Raw genomic sequence first — 19,112 nt, 5'->3', positions numbered from 1 at the left:
CTCCTTCCTCCCAAAAAATCATAATCCAATTTTTTTTTCTCTTCTTTCTCCCTCAAAACTTTGTCTGAATCACCGTGATGAACTCTTCCTAGAAGAAAGAATACAATTTAAAGAGCAAGGACAGATTTTACTTTGTTTCAGTAATCACCCCTCAGATGACAGAACTGGAATTTACTCAAAAATTCCTGTGGCCAGAATTTTATCATTCTCCAATGCATTAACACAAATGCTTCCGCATTTTCACATACACAAAGGTTAGAGGCACATGACTCCTATCACCATTATGAACCAATTTCCTGCTGTGTTGTTCATTACTTGTTCGTTATCTGTTAAACTCTGCCCTTTGGGAAGGGACGGAATGAGTAGCTAATTCATTACTAGTGAAATAGGTGACATTTATTAACGATGCGAGGATATCTTGCAAGAAGACATCAAGTTCAAATTTTCACACAGCAGCAGATCACACACTTTTGCTGAATTCCATGATTGAAAAAGTGTACAGTTGACTGCTAAATGCAAACATATGGCCTCTGAGCTTTTAAGAGTCCATTTCTCTGACTGCTTCACGTATCTGGTCACAGGACAAACAAAAACATAAAGGACCTGCAGCAGTGTAAACATGAAATGCCAAAGAAGATATTAAAATAGTAGTTTATTTTATTAATAAAACCTAAACAGAATTAGGACATGGTTCTATTTTTTCTCTTTCTCCATTTCGTTTGAACTATTCTGATCATCTCTTTTTGAACCAATGCCATATCTACCATTCCTGTGCTGATCCTGCCACTCACTCTCCAGCTGTCTGAGCATTTCTTGTGTTAGAAGTCCTTCACGCAGCAATCTGTTGGCAAGAGATCCACGTCCATAGCTTTTCAGCTCCTCCTGCCTTGTTGAAGACCGATAGGCTTTCAAGTTCTTTGCTCTTCTTTCTCCTGGCACGTCCACTGCAATAGAGAGTGCTTCTGTGGATCTTGCACTATGACGGTCTGAAACCGCCCTGGTATCCCTCTTTGTCCTTGAAAGAGGAAAGTCTTCTGACACAACTTCCGCTGTGCCAGGAGCAGCTGCAGATTGTGAAGCTCGGATCAGCTTTGTGATGTTGCTGACACCAACTTGTATAATGTCATCCAGTTTTTTCTGTATATCCCTCACAAGGACAGCATCAGGAAACATATCCATGAAACGGTAACTGAAGAGAAGCAAAATAACACAGGATTCAAGGACTGCAGACTGGGACAAAAATGAGATACATACTATGAACGGTAAAAAAAAATAAATCTAATTATTACATGTTGCATGGGAAGGCCACTGTATTTTAAGTGGCATTTCAGATGCTCTAGTCCAGGATCACTTTGTTTCTAACTTTCTGTCAGTCACAAACTATTGTCTGCAGAACCCATGACCTGCTCCCACAACAGAGCTACATTTGCATTTGTCAAGATCCTCTAAAGGGTCAAAGAAGGCCACAATGCAGCACATACACACAGACTCGAAGACACTGTTTTTCTAGGATTGTAGTCGTAAGTATTAGGAAAAAATAAAGATAATTTTCAAGCACAAAACCAATACCTTAACCACAGATAGAGGTCAAAAACATCATGAACAGCCTCAAGGTGTACAAGCTCTTTGATGTTCTTCGGAGCAGCTAATGGCCATTTGGTGTGCTGACAGAGCCAGTCAAATGTCAGAGGCTCATTTCTACTGAACTGCCTTGCAAACTGAAAAACAAGCAGATTTAGTGAAGTCCTCAGTTAGTCATGAAGGAAGTAATCCCAAATGAGTTAAATTCCCTTGAGTCTGTGTACATAGAATGCTCCAGAAAATACCTCCTTTGTTTTACACAGTCCAAATGCCACGCATTCTTTTACTTAATTACTCAACACAGGAGTCACCTCTTCCTTCCCAGGGCCTCATTAACACAGTCTGTCCATGGGCCATGCCCATAGTTAAGCAACAAATGTATAGAGCTATTCAGAAAAGCATAACACTTAAGATACATGATTTCATCTAGTGAAGCAGATAGACCTTTTAGGTTTTTTAATTCTCCTGCTCCTGTTGCGTTAATTATCTCATTTCAGAATCTCCAAGACTGAGAAAATGTTAAATGTGTTCCCTGACTTAGGAAACACACTATTCATAATTCAAACCAATTAATCTGCACTAGAAATCAACCCTTCTGAAATCTAGACATCTCAGCTCTTTTACAAAGAGATAAACAAGACAAATAAGATCTATATTTATAATTTTCAGCAGTGTTGATGACTTGGAATAGCTGCTACCTCACTGGCTTATGCCAGAAAGGTGGGTTTTTTTTTTTTGCCAAGGAATGGGGCTTAAATTCACACAGGCATTCACAACAGCCTGCCTCCCTCAGACATCACATTATGCCCCTCTGTACCTTCATTACCTGGGATCTGAATGCTCAAAATTATCTTGATAAGGAACTTTTTTTTCCACAACTCTTTAAATCACTCAATTTTTAAAGAACATTTTCAGCCATTTCTGAAAAGCATGGGTCTAATATCTGTGACACTAGGGCACCACATCAGTTTCATTTTTTCACTATTTTAACAAAAATGTTTAATGCAGTCTCTAAAGAGGACAAAGGCGACACTAACAAAGTTACAGACCCAAACAAAACTATTAATCTGGAAAAACTGACAGCAGCTGACTACAAATTCCTCAAAACAATCACACCAGGGGCACAGTGGAAAACAGTTCATCCAGGCCTGAAAGGTGAAATGAAGTAATTCTGAGAGCAACTTAAGCTCTGTATTTTCTGGGGGTTTAATTCTGTGTAACTGTATTCTAACATCAGAAATCACACTTAACACCACATTCTTCTGTTGACAAGCTAACACCTTGAAGCAGCAGCATCTTGGTTTTTAAGGACTACTTTTAGATACGATACAGTGCAAAGCTTAATGGTGCACAAGTAGCTACGTCACACAATTCTGATCCCGCCCAGTTCATAGATCACCTGCAAGGCAAGCAGTAGGATTCTCTGAGGCAAACAGCAGAAAAGCCATCCAAACTTTAATTTATATCACAAAATGAAAATCAGTTCTCGGAAGTTAAAAGCTTTGGCCAATAACAATGGTGAAGAATGCAACTGAAAAAAATTATCTCCAGCTATTTTATATCACTACTTGTGAGCACTTCAAGAATGCTCTCAAATGGTCTAATGACAATATCTGTAATCAATATTGCAGCTAGACACAGTCTCAGAGCCCCAAAACCTGCTTGCTCCAATATAAATACCACTTTTTTTTGAGAAAATAAGTAACTGACCTTCAACAATGTGGTACACACAAAAGGCTCTTTTCTATTCAAGGGTGCAGTGCAGAAGACATATCGTGATCGCAAATTTAGTGGAATGTGCTGAATCATATCTGCTAGAAATTTAAAGTCATCAATATTGCAGACGAAGTAAAGCCCATCGACTTGTGAGAGACTCACAAAAATATCCTGTGAAAATATAACCAAATGAAGAGGATGTTATCACAGGAGAGAGTTGTTAAATTCTAGTTATACTGAAAGAACACTTAAAAATACCAAATTTGATCATGGTAATAAAAAAGGGGACAGGGAGTTCCTTCTGCTCTTAACAGGACTTTTGTTAAATTCTCTAACACAGGATCAGAGAAGACAGAATGCACTGTGCTTTATTTAAGCATTTTCAAGCCATCTCCTAAGTAACAAATACAGTGTTCTGGAAGTGTTTAGAACTTGTTACAGGCTTGTCACTTAGCACGACCCAAAAAGCTAATTTTACAGCACAAAATTCAATAATTGAGGTATTTTTAGCCCAATGCCAGCAATATCTTAGGAAGAAAGAAATCACAAGATAAATATAGCATTGCAACAGAAGAGTTCAAAGAATACCTGAAACATATCCAAGGTTTGGAGAAAAAGGAGATGCCAACTGCACGTTGCAGGGGGAAATTTTACACACCCCCAAAATCATTTCTCTAACGTGAATCTTTGAAAGATTTTTTAAAAGATCTTTAAAGAAGCACTGTGGCCAAATACTTAAGAGATCAATAACAACACAAAAGTTTTATCTTAATATTTCTATGCTAGTCCCAAAATTCTCAATCATACAATTTTAAAGATGTGCTGTTACCCTACCAGAGTAAGTTTTCCAGGAAGTCTCCAAGTATAATCTTTTACCTCAAGGTTAGAAACTGTACACTTTGCTACTTGACAGCACATCAGCAGAGAACAATAATACATGTTTAAATCCACGAAAGCTGCTAAGAATTTCTCAGTGTACTAAAAACCATGATACTGTTTTTTAAATACAGCATCATAACCTTAATTTCTACTTTAAAAGGTTTAGGCCCTTCCAAAAATTCTATTATTCAGCTAATAATGTGATCAAGTAGAATCCAAAAAATCTGTTTTCTTGAAGTTAAGGAGATACTGTTTCACCATAAAGTCCACAGAACCAAGAATTAAAAAAAACCTCAGGTGGCTCTTAGATGTACAGAAACCTGACATAACCAGCCCAGTTTCCCAGGAATTTATCAACATTTCAATCTGTATTATTTTCAGCCTCTGACCAGAAAGCCTACACTTAAAATACAGAACAGATGAAATGAAAAGGTTGTTGCATACTCTTCAACATCTGTGAACCTATTTACACACTTCAACAGCTTTCAAGTTTAACAAAGAAAAGTTAAGCATTCTAAACATATTTGCAGTCACTGTGGTAGAGAGAAGAATCCAACTGATAAAAGATATACACAAGGCTGTCTGTTAGGTTCCCAAAGTACATGTTCGAACAAAAGCAGTGACCAAAAGTAATGCTTAATTTTTAAAGCAGAAGCTAGTATTTTGATCATTCTTACAATTAAGTTGGATAGAGTGGCATCAGGGAGATGATAAGCAAACATTTCTATCTGCTCAGGAGTGGGATGTAGACCAGCTGCCTAAAGGGAAAACAAAAAAATAAAATTCCATTAATTCTCAATACTGTTCTTAAGTCAGTGCATCAGAAACAAAATCTAGAAAGACAAATGTAAGAAATCAAAACACCCTAGGGTCCAGTTTATTTAGCATACTTACGTAGAACTTGAGCATGTGTTTGAGCTTTTAGCTCTTAAAAGAGCAGCATCAATATAAATGAAATATTGCAAGCCTCCAAATGGGACAAAGTCAAAAAAGCCATTGGGCATGACACAACTCATTTTTATAACTAGCTTGTAAACAGACACAAGGAAAAATAATTTGGGATCAGAACACAGTAAAACAGCTTCAGCGCCTGTCTGCAGAAATCAGGTACTGAGCCTCTCACCTTCACAGGGCGCACAGACTCACTCAAAATTTCCTTCAGCTGTATGAGGTCATCACGGTGCATTGTAGTGACTTCTCCTTGTTTGAAGGATGAGCCATAACGTCCAGCTCTGCCTGCAATTTGTAGAGCCTGCGAGGTTGTAATGGAGTCTATTTCCTTTTCTCCCTTCTCATTGATAGTTGGCTTTAGTATAGAGTTAAAAATTATTCTTCTTATACACCTGAAATATATGAATAAAGACAAAGATAATTCCTTCTTTGGAAATTATTTCAACCTATGACAGAAGCATGAAAGCCTTTTTATTTGGTTGGTTTTTAGCTTTTTTCTCCCCCTATAAATTAAAGGATTACAAATACTACTTACAGACACAGCATATTCAAAAGGGCAGCATAAGACTACTGGTTAATTTGGTTAGTTGCAGAAGAATCCCTACACACATCAACCACATTCTAGTAACATCTCAATCCATTCATCATCATCTGCCTTAGCAGTTTATAGAAATGTGATTGCATCACCTTCAGCACCAAAAATACATCTGAAACTGGACTGTACTTGCTCTATATTTCAGAAATGCAAGAGACTGACACTGACAACTACGCACATCTTACTCCAGTGAACTGAACAGATCTTAACAGTGCCTGCTTTCCCACAGAAGTAGGCCAAGTGAGCCATTTAATTTTTAGAATCAGTTTTAAAATTAAAGCTTACCTCTACCTCATCAAATCAATCACTACTTGAGAATTAAAATGAACATACTGTGTTATCTAGACATAGCAGCTATTTAGCCAAATTAGCCAGACTGAGGAGAAATAAGTGAAGGAATTAATGCAGGTAGCACACCCCAAAATAACCCAAAACCAACAATAACATACAAAAAATCTGCCACAAAACCATACCATGACCTGTTCTAAGTACTTACAAATTGAGTCCCATTCCAATTGCATCTGTAGCAACTAAAATTTTGCATGGATCATCAGGATCATTGAACTTCTTTGCCTGTTCAAGTTTTGTTCCTAAAAAAATTACAAAACAGTTCACATACAAAACTCTTCTTATAAAACAGTGATTATGTATTACTAAGCCCAATGCCTTCAGAGAAAAAAAAACAAAACAAACCAAACCAAACAAACCACCACCAAACAAAAAAATTGGTATGTGGTTGGTATTTGGCTGTTGTTGGTGGAAGGGGATTTAAATAATTCCTAGAACTGTGGACAGACTTCATTTAATGACATCTATCTGAAGATCAATATTAAGAACATAATAAAGGTCTAATCCCAAGATTAAAACATCAGTCAATGAAAGTTGATTACTTTCTCTAACAATATAGATATAAAACTACGAAAACCTGTACTGCTTCATTTTAAAAAGTTTTTCTAAGAAAGAGCAAGAAGCAGAACATTTCCTTAAAAGCAAAACGAAAAGTCTCACCTGGTGGTAGACTGCCATATATGACAGCACATTCTAATCCTCTGGCTTCAATCTGACGACTGATAGAATAAATGTCATTCTTACTGAAACAGACAATGCAGTCTCCAGGGCGGAGGTTATCTAAAGATTCTAAGGCATAATCCAGCACAGTGAGAGGAGTGAGTCTCTCGTAGTTTCGGACCTAGAAACAGAGGAGTTGTCAAAGATAATAATTTTTTAAATAAAAATTTCCTATGGAATATCAGCCAGCATTGTTACTATTAAAGTTGATTGAAACACTGAGGGATCTCACACAGTTCTGAAGGGATAATTACTGGGGAGAAGGTGACATACACCTTATACACTTACTATCTTGCAGCACTTCCCAAACTGAGAACTATATGGTCTTTTAAAGACACAGAAGAACAGTATATTTTTACAGGTAAAGTCCATTCAAGAAAAGAAATGTACAGACTATGTATCAATTCTATAAAGAAATGAGAGTTTGTTTTCACTCAAATCATCCGAATGCTGTAACTGGCCCTCTTTCACACACTCCACTACACACAGATATGTAAAGCTACCGCTAATTCACCACAAAATCATATAGGCTGGACTTAGGACCAAATTTTATGTTTTTAAATACTCTAAGGCATCTTGCCCCTTCAAAAAAAATACATTTATGACAGTAAAGTTGGATTTCAGATATCTTTCAATCACTGTTCTGGAGGTGTTAGCGCTTTTAACTGCTTTCCTTATCATATGGAGAATAAATACCAACAGATCCAGTAACCTCAGTAAACTTAAGAGCACTGCGCCCTTCAGGAGGAACAGAACTGTAAAGAACACCCCTGAATAGCTGTAGCATTCCCTGAGGGGAACTCAGCAAAGCACTTTGTCTATGCAAAGCTATACCACTATTAAAAACAAAAATAAAACCCACCAAACCACTTTGCAACATCTCCTTTAGCTTACAGGAATTGAGAAACATTTTAACAAGAAGTCCTGGAAGAATAAATGTGATCAGTGATACTCCCAGAAGTCCCTAATTTTTGCTGGTTTTCCAGCAAGGAGAACCTGATGTTCTGCCCATAACTTGACAGAATTAAAACACTTACTTCAACTTCCTCCCCTGTAGTGTACATGAGCTCTGTCACCAAGTCAACAGCAGCAGCTTCTCCACAAACGTGGATTTCTTCTGCACAGAGTCCTAAACAAGAACCAATGAAATAAAATGCAAAATGTTATGTATTTATAGACCACAGCAGCTTCAGCTGATTTTTAAGTTAACCAAAATTACATTTTGTTTGCTAAACATGTCAGTGAGGACTGCATTTCACTTCCTTCAACACCCCTGATCAGTACCTAATGCCTCTCCCACAATACACTGCTTAGAGCCACTTTTGATCTCAGATCAGCAAGTGTTGCTTGGAAATCCGTTAGTATGATAATCAGAGTAGCTAATACCTTGTTGCACCCTCTCAGCCAAAACAAGAGGTACCCTCAACCACTGAACAAATGGAGCAAATCTTTGAAAATGTTTTATTTACTACTAATGTTTTACTAACTCCCAAACGACAGCAGAACATAAGAGCTTTGTTTTCTGCATGACTTCCTAAAATTCTGAGTATGTTCCAAATGCAGTAAGAACCCAAAACGTAATAAAAAAGGAGGTAGAGGAAGTGTGACAAATCATGCTGTTGAACTTAGCACTATGAGCAGTGGAGGGAAGTAAGGTGGGAGAAGTCAGATTCCAGACTTTTGCTCAAAATCTGAGGAAAAATGTGTTTCTAAAATTCTTCTTGAAAAATTCTACATTTATAAAAAGAAGCATTCTTCTAAGAATTTAACAGACCAATGAAGCTCTATAAATGACTACTTTAGACTAACACTATAAAATATTTAATGTTTTTCATATTGCCATACATTTAACAGTATCTCTTCATAACAAAATCTCTGAACAATTGTGTTGTTTTAACTGAACAATAAAAAGCAAACCTTCAGAAAATAATCAACATAAAAGGACAACAGAGTGTAACAACACAAAGACTCCATATTACCCAAGGAAGTAAAACTAAAAGAGGCGTCTGCATAACTTAGAGAATAGACCCTTAAAAAAAAAAAATCATTAAGTAAAACATGACAGGTAATTTGCTGCATACAGACAAATCCTTTGAGGCAGAGTATCTCTCTATCCTGCTGTGAGAAGACATAAGAAAAAGTGCTCACTTTCATTGTGCGCCCCATATTGTAAACACTTACGAATATTCTGACTGCTAAGCTTGAATTTAATGTGCCATTTACAGTCACGCTAAACTAGCTTGTTGTCAACACAAACAACATTACCTAGAAGGGCTCTTGTCCAAGCCCACCCTCTGGCAGGATCTCTGATCATCTGAATTTCATCAATCACAGCAACTTCATCTTAAAACAAAAAAGAAAAATATCACGCACCAAGGTAGAGCATCTAGAACAGCAAATCAGCACAGGAAGGAACTTAAAGGCTTTCTAAAAAAAGTTGATCAAATCAAGTTAATCCCCCACCACCAAAAAGCTATTCTGAGATGATCACTGTTCTAACTGCTGTAACAGAGTTAAGAAATCATTCAAATAAGAACAAAAAAAGAATAGCTCAATGACCTCAGAGTCCAGGCAACAGCACACATGAAGATACCACAGATATGACTGAAACAATTCTGTATACATACAAGGTGTATTAGTGCTGCACATTTCAATGGTACAAGCAATATGAGGAGCTTGTCTGGCATCTTCATTGGCATACACACGTTCTTCTCCTGTCACCAAGTCACATGGCACATTCTAAAGGGATTCAGAAAACTCATGTTAAGTTTCTGTAATACAACAAAATCATACACATGGGAAAAAAGTGCAGTAACTCTACTAACCAAGAACATCACTGCATGGTATCTACATTCTCTACAAGGTACTTGTTACAGACATCTCCTAGGACAAGCCAATCTTTCCTACATGTTGCTTTGATAAATGAATAATTGGAATTGCAAGCTCTAAATCACAGACTTGTCAGAAAAAGAGAAATTATAAGATCACGTGATGAACACTACTGTACATATACACGATGCTGCATTAACATGTGAAGTGTTACTATAATGCTTAAGAACTGGTGTGATTCTGTGTAGCCAGAAACACACTGATGAGGAGCCTTCAAAAGGATGCTGGAAACAATAAAAAAAAGTACTAATGAAAACTGCTTCTAGGGACCTGATACAGGGCACTGCTCTTCAGCTCAACACATCTGAATCTGTAGAAGTTTTTATTAGATGGTTCAGTGAAATATATTTCAACACTGAAGCAGAAGGTTGAGGGCAGTTAAGCAAGGGTCATTTCTTGCCTACAAGCTAAAATAAAGGTCATGGGCAAAAGAAGGCATGGTTTCCACACTGAAAAAGCTAATAGTAGAACCTGGCTAAACTCAGGAAAATGAAGACAGGTCATAGGGATGATTGCACCACCAGTTTTGGGGAAAGTAATGCTCCATTTGGGGAAATGATGTTCCATTCTGCAACCCAAAGCAGAAATGCACAACTGGTGTTCACATGAGCTGTTACTGCAAAGCAAAGGCACTCGCTCAAGCACATTACTTCATCGACTAGCTTAAGCAGCTACAATACTTTACAAACATGCATTCATGGGACTGTTCCAGTAATAAGGATATAGGTAAGCAATATAACATACTGACAGCATTATTACTCTTTTGGAAGATCTCATGAGCCAGAAGTTTTAGTGGACCGCAGTATACTCCAGATTTTGCTGACAGAAATCTCTGGATAGCATGGTAAGTTTTTCCACTGTTTGTAGGACCAGCATGGAATATTATCTTTCTCTGAATAGCTCTGGCATCTGGATACCTATAACATACATAAAAAACCAGATTCGTTGAACACTTAATCTGGTTTTCTGGATACTGATTCAGGGGTAATTGTAAATTAGCTTAAAAATTTACTTATTAATAGACTTTTTAAAGTGTGTTGAAAGCAGAATGATCAAGTTCAGAATGATCAAAACAGTATAATGAAGTTACTAAGTCTCATACATTCATCTTCTAAACAATGCAATGCTTTCAAAGATTTAGAGTGGAATTCATACACTCTGTTCAAAATAATTCGCATTACTGTGGCCTCTTTCCTTGGGTATATTAATATTTTAATGCTACAGCATGTAATCTCCCAGATACAACTCAGCAACTTTAACTGCCAATATAATCTTATTTTCCTTTTAATTGATTGCAGTGTACCTTGGAACAAATAAAGAGTTTCTGACATTAGTTATTGTAAAAACAGAGAAATGGAACTGAAAATATAGTGCAATTATACATCAAAAAGCTTAGGTCCACAGACTATGAAATTCTGTTACACAAAGAAAACATCACAACCACTTAAACACACTGACCAGTTGGGCGGCAATCTTAAATCACTGATCTTGCGTAGATCATCCATACAGTCCAGCATTGGAAAGACCTGCTTTGCATGCCTCAGGAAAAACGGAAAGAGATCATCCACGTGACCTAAAACACAAATCCTTTTAAGAAAGTTGTATGCTTGGCTGAAGGTGTGTATCTTCATAATAAACTTTACAAAAAAAAATTCTACTACTTCCACCAGACACGTAGATAATTCTTTCAACTTCTGGCTCCCTACAGTGCTCAGTAATTATCCTAATGGCAGAAAGATAAACTAACATGAGTACACAGACTCACCAAGCAATGTACTACAAATACAACAGTTTGAAGAAAAAAATGATATTCAGTATATTCACTGTAGTAGCCTACATGTCCACAGAACTTCTAAACTGTCCACCTCTCACAGAATTTCAGAGAACTATCTCAATCTAAAAAACTCCCGTCAAACATACACACATGAAAAAGCAGTGGGGGTTTTTGTGTGGTTTTGGTTTTAATTGAGAATTAGTAGTCATTTCACAATCAGACTTATTGTGAAAAGATTAAAGAATTTAAAAACTAGTATTTTCAAGCATTATCTTTAGACAAGCAAAACTCAAACTAAAAAACTTCAAAACTTGCCACAATCCTTTACACTTCTATGTATGCAAATTTTAAGGCATACATAAACAGTGCTCATATATAAGTAAATGAGAAGCGGAAGTGAGGAAATCACGTGGAAGACTTTATGCACAACTAATATAAAAAGACACCTCACATTTCCCAGGACAGCAAACACTGCAACTCCAACTGTGGAGAAAGCTGTTTCCGCTGTAACCAGCTAGCATCACCTCTCGCTTAAGTGCTGTTGATTACAACACATGATGCACTAAACTCCTATCAACGCTACGCTCACACTCATTTCTATCAATGCTACACAGAAACAGAGCACATCAGAGCTGTATTCCCAAGTACTTAAAGCTACCTGGCCAGGAGAAAGCTCCCAAAGTGCCCCCTAGTGACAATCTGGATTTTAAAGAGATGAATAAATGGAACAGCACTTTCATTTAGGGAAGAAAAGATGCTATAGAACAGGCTGCTGCTAGCAAAGACCTCCACCTCCTTCATTTCCACTTCAGAGGATTTAAGGATAGATCTCTCCATAAGAGGGGCACAAATATTTCTGATGGGGAAGCACTGATTTTTAACCTCTTTTATAGTCCAATAGAAGGATCCACAGGTACGTAGGTAGGCATACAGGTCAAAACCAAGAAAAAAATGTACACTTAATTTTACAAGCACTCCAGATACTTGCCTGCATCACAGCATATATCATTGAGAATAATATGCAAATCAGCACTCACAGAACTGGATTCCATGATATACTTCCTAAAGCTTATAAATGCTTGGTGAAACAGGCGAGCTGGGGGAGAAAAAAAAGGAACAAAGTGAACATGAGGGGAGTCGCAAAACCATACTTGTAAACACCCACCAAAACACTGTATTCTATTAAAAATATGCAACTTAATATCAGATATTAAAAGTAAATATAAAGGTTTGAACACTTGGTTTGAACCAAGTGACAGAGACAACCTAAACAAGCAGTGTTGTATGGCCCATAACAGATCAGATCTACCTAATACCATATCTGAATAGAAAAAGATTACATATTTGAAAAAAAAAAAATAATCTTAGAACATTTTCTTACCATCTAATCCATTTTCTGCTCCTAATCTTTGGATTTCTTTTCTTTTGTAGAACTTATTTAAGTTTTTTAGAACTTCACCTGTAGAAAGAGTAACTTTTTTTTTAGTTTGCTCAAAATTAAATCACATACTCCTGGCACAAAGGTCATGGCTCACAGTCTCCTTACTCTGGAGAAAGGGATTCTTTGCTATGCTGAGGGGATTCAAATGATTTATCCTAAATTAAACACAATCAATGATTGAGCCCCTGTGGGAAAGGACAATCTTAAACTGCAGCAGATAAGAACTGACACAAAGATGAGGTCAGTATCTGAGACATGCTCTCCCTGGTACTTGATAGGAAAGCAAAAGATAGAAACCTGCAGCAAACATGTACGGTTTTGGGGCGTTTGCTTTTTATTGGCACCTATCAGGAAACAGCAGGTTTTAATGTTAAAAGTAAATCTACTTAAGCTACTGGTGACAGGTTTTACTAAATATCTCAAAATACCTTCTTCCCTCCACCCTGCTTCAAAGACACACTCCAGAAAGATGAGGCAAACCAGATGCAGTATTCCTCCTATTTCTCAGGTTAAACAAAGGAGGGGAAAAGAAAACAGAGTTTCTTCATTTATGTCACTCAGCTTTGTTTGTATAAATGTCTTATTATAAAGTTCTTAATAAACCTTTTCCCTCCCCTAAAAGGCACCTTCAGACTTGCAACAAAACTGTTTTTACTAATGTACACTCTTTAATTTAGCTCATTAAATCGAAATGTTAGTTAAATCACAATGGTAAAAATGTGTCCCCTCTCTGTCTATAGCAGATCAGAAATACACAAAAATCTAGCAAATATCATGAGCACGTTTTCATAAACTTCTGTTATTCTTAAAATTCAACTCTACAAACCCTATATTATAAAATGATATGATTGACACATAATGTAGCACACCCCTGGTTTGTCAATACAAGTCACTGAACACAGCTGCTAAGCTCTGCTCTCTGCAGCTAACTCGTAACTCTGAAATCTCTGCTATGACATCTCTGCTTCCCATGAGATGAAACTTAAATTACTGAAAGATTGCTTCTCTTTCTAAAAAACCATACTGTAGAACATAGGTAGATTGCTTTGCATAATGAAAATCATCAGGTGGCAAGAATATAGCAGTTAAACTGCAAGCAAAACCAGAAGCATGAGAGGGGTGGCTATATCCCATACCCCATACATGGTTATGGTAGTCTATTAACGGATTAACACCCAGTCTGAAATGTTCACAAAGGTTACAAGATTGTCAGCAGGCTTACATTTACTACAAGACATCCATACTCTCATCAGAAAATGTTTAAGGGCCTAGAAATCAAAGACAGATTGGAAAACACTGCACTAAAAGCACAGGGCTAATTTTCTTCAGAGATTCCATAAGAAGTTATAACAGTAAACACATCAGCCACACAGATAAATTCACAACCTACTGGCCTTACAAGATGAAAAGGTCAATGCTAGAACATTTGTTACTACACAAGGCAACATGACATTGGGACCATCAGAGCCCACAACATCCAAGGTCATGATCCTTCCTAAGCACAAATACTTCTCTTAACAATAAAGTATACCAAAATGAAACAAAGCTGGCATTGCAGCCCAACGAGGCATGCCCACATTAGCTTAATCTAACTCCATGTAGTACTGTTTCTACAGCAACAGCTAACTATCCAGGTACATACTCACATCTTTGTCCTGCCCCTACCACTACCTTTTGTACCATTCACCTCTGTTTTAAGATTTCCCTATCTTTACCATTTCCTCATTCTAGAACAGTATTCTAGCTCTTAGTCCTCAATTACTTTGAATTCTCAGCAGCATTTATTAAGATTCTGTGTAAAAAGATGACCTAACTCTGCGATTAAGTTCAGAAATTATGCAGTTAGCCTCTAAAGCACCAGATTTGTTTAGCTATTTCAGCCCTGTTTGCAGGAAGACTCTTCAGTCATTTTCCTGCATCTGAGATGACAACAGTCCATTTTTGTATGCTACCACTGAGGCAGCTGAACTGCTGTATTTTAAAACTCCTTTAGAACTATTAGAATTCTACTGTCCTGCCCAAGTGACCTTGTCCATCTAAATAACCCACTTGTTTGGGCACCTCCTGTTCTGATGCATGAATTGCTAACAATACCTCACCTTTCCTAGCTTACATTCCTCACCAGTAAGCACAGTCCACCGGTCTGACAATCAAAGCCGTAGAAGTGACATTCAATACAACAGCTGAGCATTTGGGCCCCAAATCAACAACTGCATCAAGGATTCTGTGAAGCCACATCAGAAAGTGTTGATCTTTCACACAGTAGATTTTTGTTTATATTTCTTTCAAAACGGATAATGGATCATCTCCATACCAGAAGGCCCATAGTCAAATTAGACCTAATTTGAGTTGCCCACAGAAGATCATGAAGTCAGGTATCAATCCTTCTCTCTCTCTGTACTGATAGAGAGCTCTCTACATCCCTTTCTTCTGAGACTACATGCATGACCAGACATCTTGTTCCCTTTCACCCTCTAGGTTTAATATCACAGTTTTTGGGGTTTTTTTCTTCCTTGGTTGCCCAAGGGAGTTGTGAATCATAGAATAGTTAGGGTTGGAAAGGACCTCAAGATCATCTAGCTCCAACCCCCCTGCCATGGGCAGTAACACCTCCCACTAAACCATGCCACCCAAGGCTCTGTCCAACCTGGCCTTGGACACTGCCAGAGACGGAGCATTCACAACCTCCCTGGGCAACCCATTCCAGTGCCTTACCACCCTAACAGGAAAGAACTTCCTCCTTATATCCAATCTAAACTTCCCCTGTTTAAGTTTTAACCCGTTACCCCTTGTCCTATCACTACAGTCCCTGATGAAGAGTCCCTCTCTGGCATCCTCATAGGCCCCCTTCAGATATTGGAAGGCTGCTATGAGGTCTCCACGCAGCCTTCTCTTCTCCAGGCTGAACAGCCCCAACTTTCTCATCCTGTCTTCAAACAGGAGGTGCTCCAGTCCCCTGATCATCCTCGTGGCCCTCCTCTGGACTTGTTCCAGCAGTTCCATGTCCTTTTTATGTGAGGACACCAGAACTGCACACAATACTCCAACTGAGGTCTCACAAGAGCAGAGCAGAATGCTCCATCCTTGGCGGTGTTCAAGGCCAGGCTGGACAGAGTTTTGGGTGACATGGTTTAGTGTGTGGTGTCCCTGCCCATGGCACAGGGGTTGGAACTAGATGATCTTAGGGTATTTCCAACCCTAACTATTCTATGATTCTACATAACTGCTCCTTGGATATTTTGGTATAATGTGCTTTTGTCTTACCTAGTCACTCAACAACTGGCTTATTCAATAAGGTAACCATACAAGAGGTTTAGCAAACTCATACTTAAATCTTAAATCATTCCATCATACAGCAATTTTATATCATTCTATTGTTTCCCATCACACTGTGCATTTGGGCCTTTCAGAATGAAGACATCGCCATCACACAAATCTATCAGAAATATTACTAATGTAAAAGCAATGGAAGGCTACAGAAAGATATACTCTGCCACAATTCCTGTAAAAAACCCTCAAAAACATAGCTCCTTCTAACTGTAACATACTTGATACACCAGAACTGAAAGCATATATCACCATCCATAACGACCCACTTCCTATGAAGTCACAGAAAACAGATGCAGCCATGACAGATTTTCACTAAAGGCCATTAAACGACAGGTTTGTTATAAAGGCTTTCCAAAAAGGCTTCTATTATACTGACAGTGTTTGACTAGCATGAAAACTATGAGCACTGTCTCACTTCAGCAAGTACAAGCTAACAAGATGATTCACACTAGAATTATGTGCACTGCAAGTAACAAAGTTTCTCCACAAGCTGTAATCAGAAAGCCTGCAAATATAGTATTTTCTTTATTGAATCTAGTTCAGTATTTGACAGCAAAATCTGACAGAGCATCTTCATTCGAACTATAAAAAAACAAACCCAGATGCGTAATACCATGTGCGGTCAGAATCCAAGAGGGAGAAGCAGAGTAAGACTATTTCACAAAAAAAGAATGGATGATATTTGTTAAAGAAGACCTCATTCAGTTTCCTCTTTAACATTATTGATGGGTTTCAAAATACAAAGTTACTGACAGCAGCAAAGAGCACTACAGGCCAACAAGCCAGACAAGTACCATGCTGGTCACCTGGCTGGTCTCACATGAAAGAACTTCAGACTTTTCGAAGTAGTTAATTTTTACCTGCAGGAACATAAATAATTTTAGCCAATCTGTTCCCTTTCAACAAGTTAGCAGAGACCAAACAGAGTCTTATTTATATTATATTTATACTTATTTTTCCAGGGCATCTTAGCTGTACCTTTGAAGAAATCCAACACAGTCCAAGACAACAGGTAAAATACAAGTAAGATGCCACCATTCATACTTACAGGCACCCAAGGAATGCATTACTAATATAAATCAACACTCAAAGACAAGTCTGAAAACAACATAGATTTTTTGCATAACAACTGTTCAAGAATTTTCCTCGTGGCTGGATTTTTCAGCTGTCAAGGCCAGGTATTCTTTTCTTGAGGGCTCTGAACAAATTAAGATCATTTTCCCACGCTTCCTATACATAAATAATATGTTCTCCTAATTAAGTGTTCTGATAGCACAGGAAGAATAAAGTTCCCATTTACACCCTCAGTTTGGAACAAGCAAACATCAAAAGCATCAAGAACTTGTTTTTTATGTAGGAAGTCTTTAAAGATAGTGTGCTACCACTGCTAGATAAAATAAAACCTTGAAGAAGACTGAGCATGGATGAAGAATGCACAGGATGTATGGTTTATAACTGGAAAAAAAAAAAAGATAAAGCTGGAAAAGCAGGAACAACTCGGTGATTCTTGAGGTATAATCACATGTAAAGACAACAAAGAACGGAAGTGTACAGTATCTAAAGGTCAACCACAGAATTTCTTCTTTCCACTTAAACATCAAAAAACATGTCAAGCGAAATGACACGACACATACATAGCAGACAGATAAAAGAGAAACATAAAGCACTGAGAAAGACATTACTTCAAGACTGAAGTTCAAACTCCTGGTCTGCTTCTAACATACTCAGCAGCTCTCATAACACAGAAGGCACTGAAGTGAATAGTTCTTGACACAGCTTTCCTAATTGATACACAGAAACCTACACTTAACACACACTTGTTCATACTATAAGATGCGCAAACCCAAGAATACACAAAGAGATCTGCACTATTCTAACTGGAAGTTAAACTTAAGTTTCTAACGCTGATGGCCAGTAATAGACATACTGGACGCTTTGCCCAATTTTGATCTAGGCACATTCACAAAGACTGCTCTTCTGTCTGCTACATCAGTACTTGAGAAAACTATGAAACAACTGACTAAACGCTTGAGAAAACTATGACTTCTAAGTTCAGATACAGTTCGTTTTGGAATGCCACAAGATTTCATTTTAGCAGCGGCACCTGCCCCCACGCCAAGTACCTTTATTCCGACTGCGCGGAAATAAGGAGGGGAGGCTCTAGGCCAACGGGATTTTCCTTCCTCCCCACACAGGGCACACAGCTAATGAGCCTTGGTAAAACCCTCGCTATCGGCCGTACTACCTCACCTGGCAGCTTTCATCCCACTTTCATCTTCACGGGCACGGGCAGCTACACCGGTCAGAGAAGCCAGAAGGCAAGGCCTCTCGACACAAAACCCCAGGAAACAACCCGAACGGAGCACCAGGCGCCCGGGGTGAGAGGGAAGCGCTCAGACGACGCCCGGCGGGGCCCGGCAGTTCCTCTCAGCCCTCATTAGGACCCAGCCCCGCAGGGGGGTCACAGCGGCAGCACCCGCCGGAGGGACGAGGCCTGCGTCCCCGCCTCACTGCTGCCTCTCTACACTCACCCTTGTCGAGGGGCCGCGTGAGTTCGGCGCCCACGTCCTCCTCGGCCCCGTCACCCACAGGCTTCAACGGCACGGGCACAAAGAGAGAGGTGTCGGGGGCCCGGGAGCTGCCGTCCCCGCCGACCGAGGAGGCAAAGGAGGACGCAACGGCGGCGGGTCGCAGCCTGGCGGCCGCAGCCCCGCCATGACGGAGCACGAGCCCCGCGCGCGCGGGGAGCCGCAGCAGCGGCCACGCGCACCGCCTCATCGGCAGCAAAGGGCAGCGGTGGCGGCGCGGTGCTCTCGCGTCATCGAACTGCGACCGACGTAGGGCCGGCCGCGACGTAGCGCATGCGCAGCGCGGCCCTAACAGCAGAG

General features: G+C 39.0%; 1 protein-coding gene across 3 annotated transcripts; it reads right to left on the bottom strand.

Moving 5' to 3' along the window:
• Positions 1-374: 374 nt before the first annotated feature.
• SUPV3L1 (Suv3 like RNA helicase) lies at positions 375-19,045 on the bottom strand. 3 transcript variants are annotated; one of them, XM_065670996.1, is made up of 15 exons: positions 18,756-19,045; positions 12,835-12,912; positions 12,442-12,549; positions 11,138-11,252; positions 10,428-10,596; positions 9,418-9,529; positions 9,056-9,133; positions 7,828-7,919; positions 6,731-6,911; positions 6,219-6,312; positions 5,300-5,519; positions 4,854-4,934; positions 3,292-3,468; positions 1,570-1,718; positions 375-1,189 (listed from the first exon to the last, which is right to left on the bottom strand). In XM_065670996.1, the coding sequence occupies exons 1-15, from the start codon at positions 19,000-19,002 to the stop codon at positions 694-696; spliced, it is 2,397 nt and encodes a 798-aa protein (XP_065527068.1). In that variant the 5' UTR covers positions 19,003-19,045; the 3' UTR covers positions 375-693. The 3 variants fall into 3 exon arrangements, with proteins under 3 accessions (XP_065527068.1, XP_065527069.1, XP_065527070.1); XM_065670997.1 differs by lacking the exons at positions 12,835-12,912; positions 18,756-19,045 and having other exon boundaries at positions 12,491-12,549; XM_065670998.1 differs by lacking the exons at positions 11,138-11,252; positions 12,442-12,549; positions 12,835-12,912; positions 18,756-19,045 and having other exon boundaries at positions 10,439-10,549.
• Positions 19,046-19,112: the final 67 nt, after the last annotated feature.

Source organism: Lathamus discolor, chromosome 3 (genome assembly GCF_037157495.1).
Source record: "Lathamus discolor isolate bLatDis1 chromosome 3, bLatDis1.hap1, whole genome shotgun sequence".
In the NCBI taxonomy this organism is placed as follows: domain Eukaryota; kingdom Metazoa; phylum Chordata; class Aves; order Psittaciformes; family Psittacidae; genus Lathamus; species Lathamus discolor.
The sequence above is the reverse complement of the archived record's forward strand: the minus strand, read 5'-3'. Positions and strand labels throughout refer to the sequence as shown.

What these genes read in the sequence shown, in the direction of transcription:
- SUPV3L1 (XM_065670996.1), bottom strand. Translation starts at nt 19,002, where the DNA reads ATGAGGCGGTGCGCGTGGCCGCTGCTGCGGCTCCCCGCGCGCGCGGGG. An exon ending in TTAAGATTGCCGCCCAACTG is followed by an intron (nt 10,597 to 11,137) that starts GTCAGTGTGTTT and finishes TGTATGTTATAG; the next exon opens with GTATCCAGATGCCAGAGCTA. An exon ending in ATATGGCAGTCTACCACCAG is followed by an intron (nt 6,313 to 6,730) that starts GTGAGACTTTTC and finishes TAATTTTTTTAG; the next exon opens with GAACAAAACTTGAACAGGCA.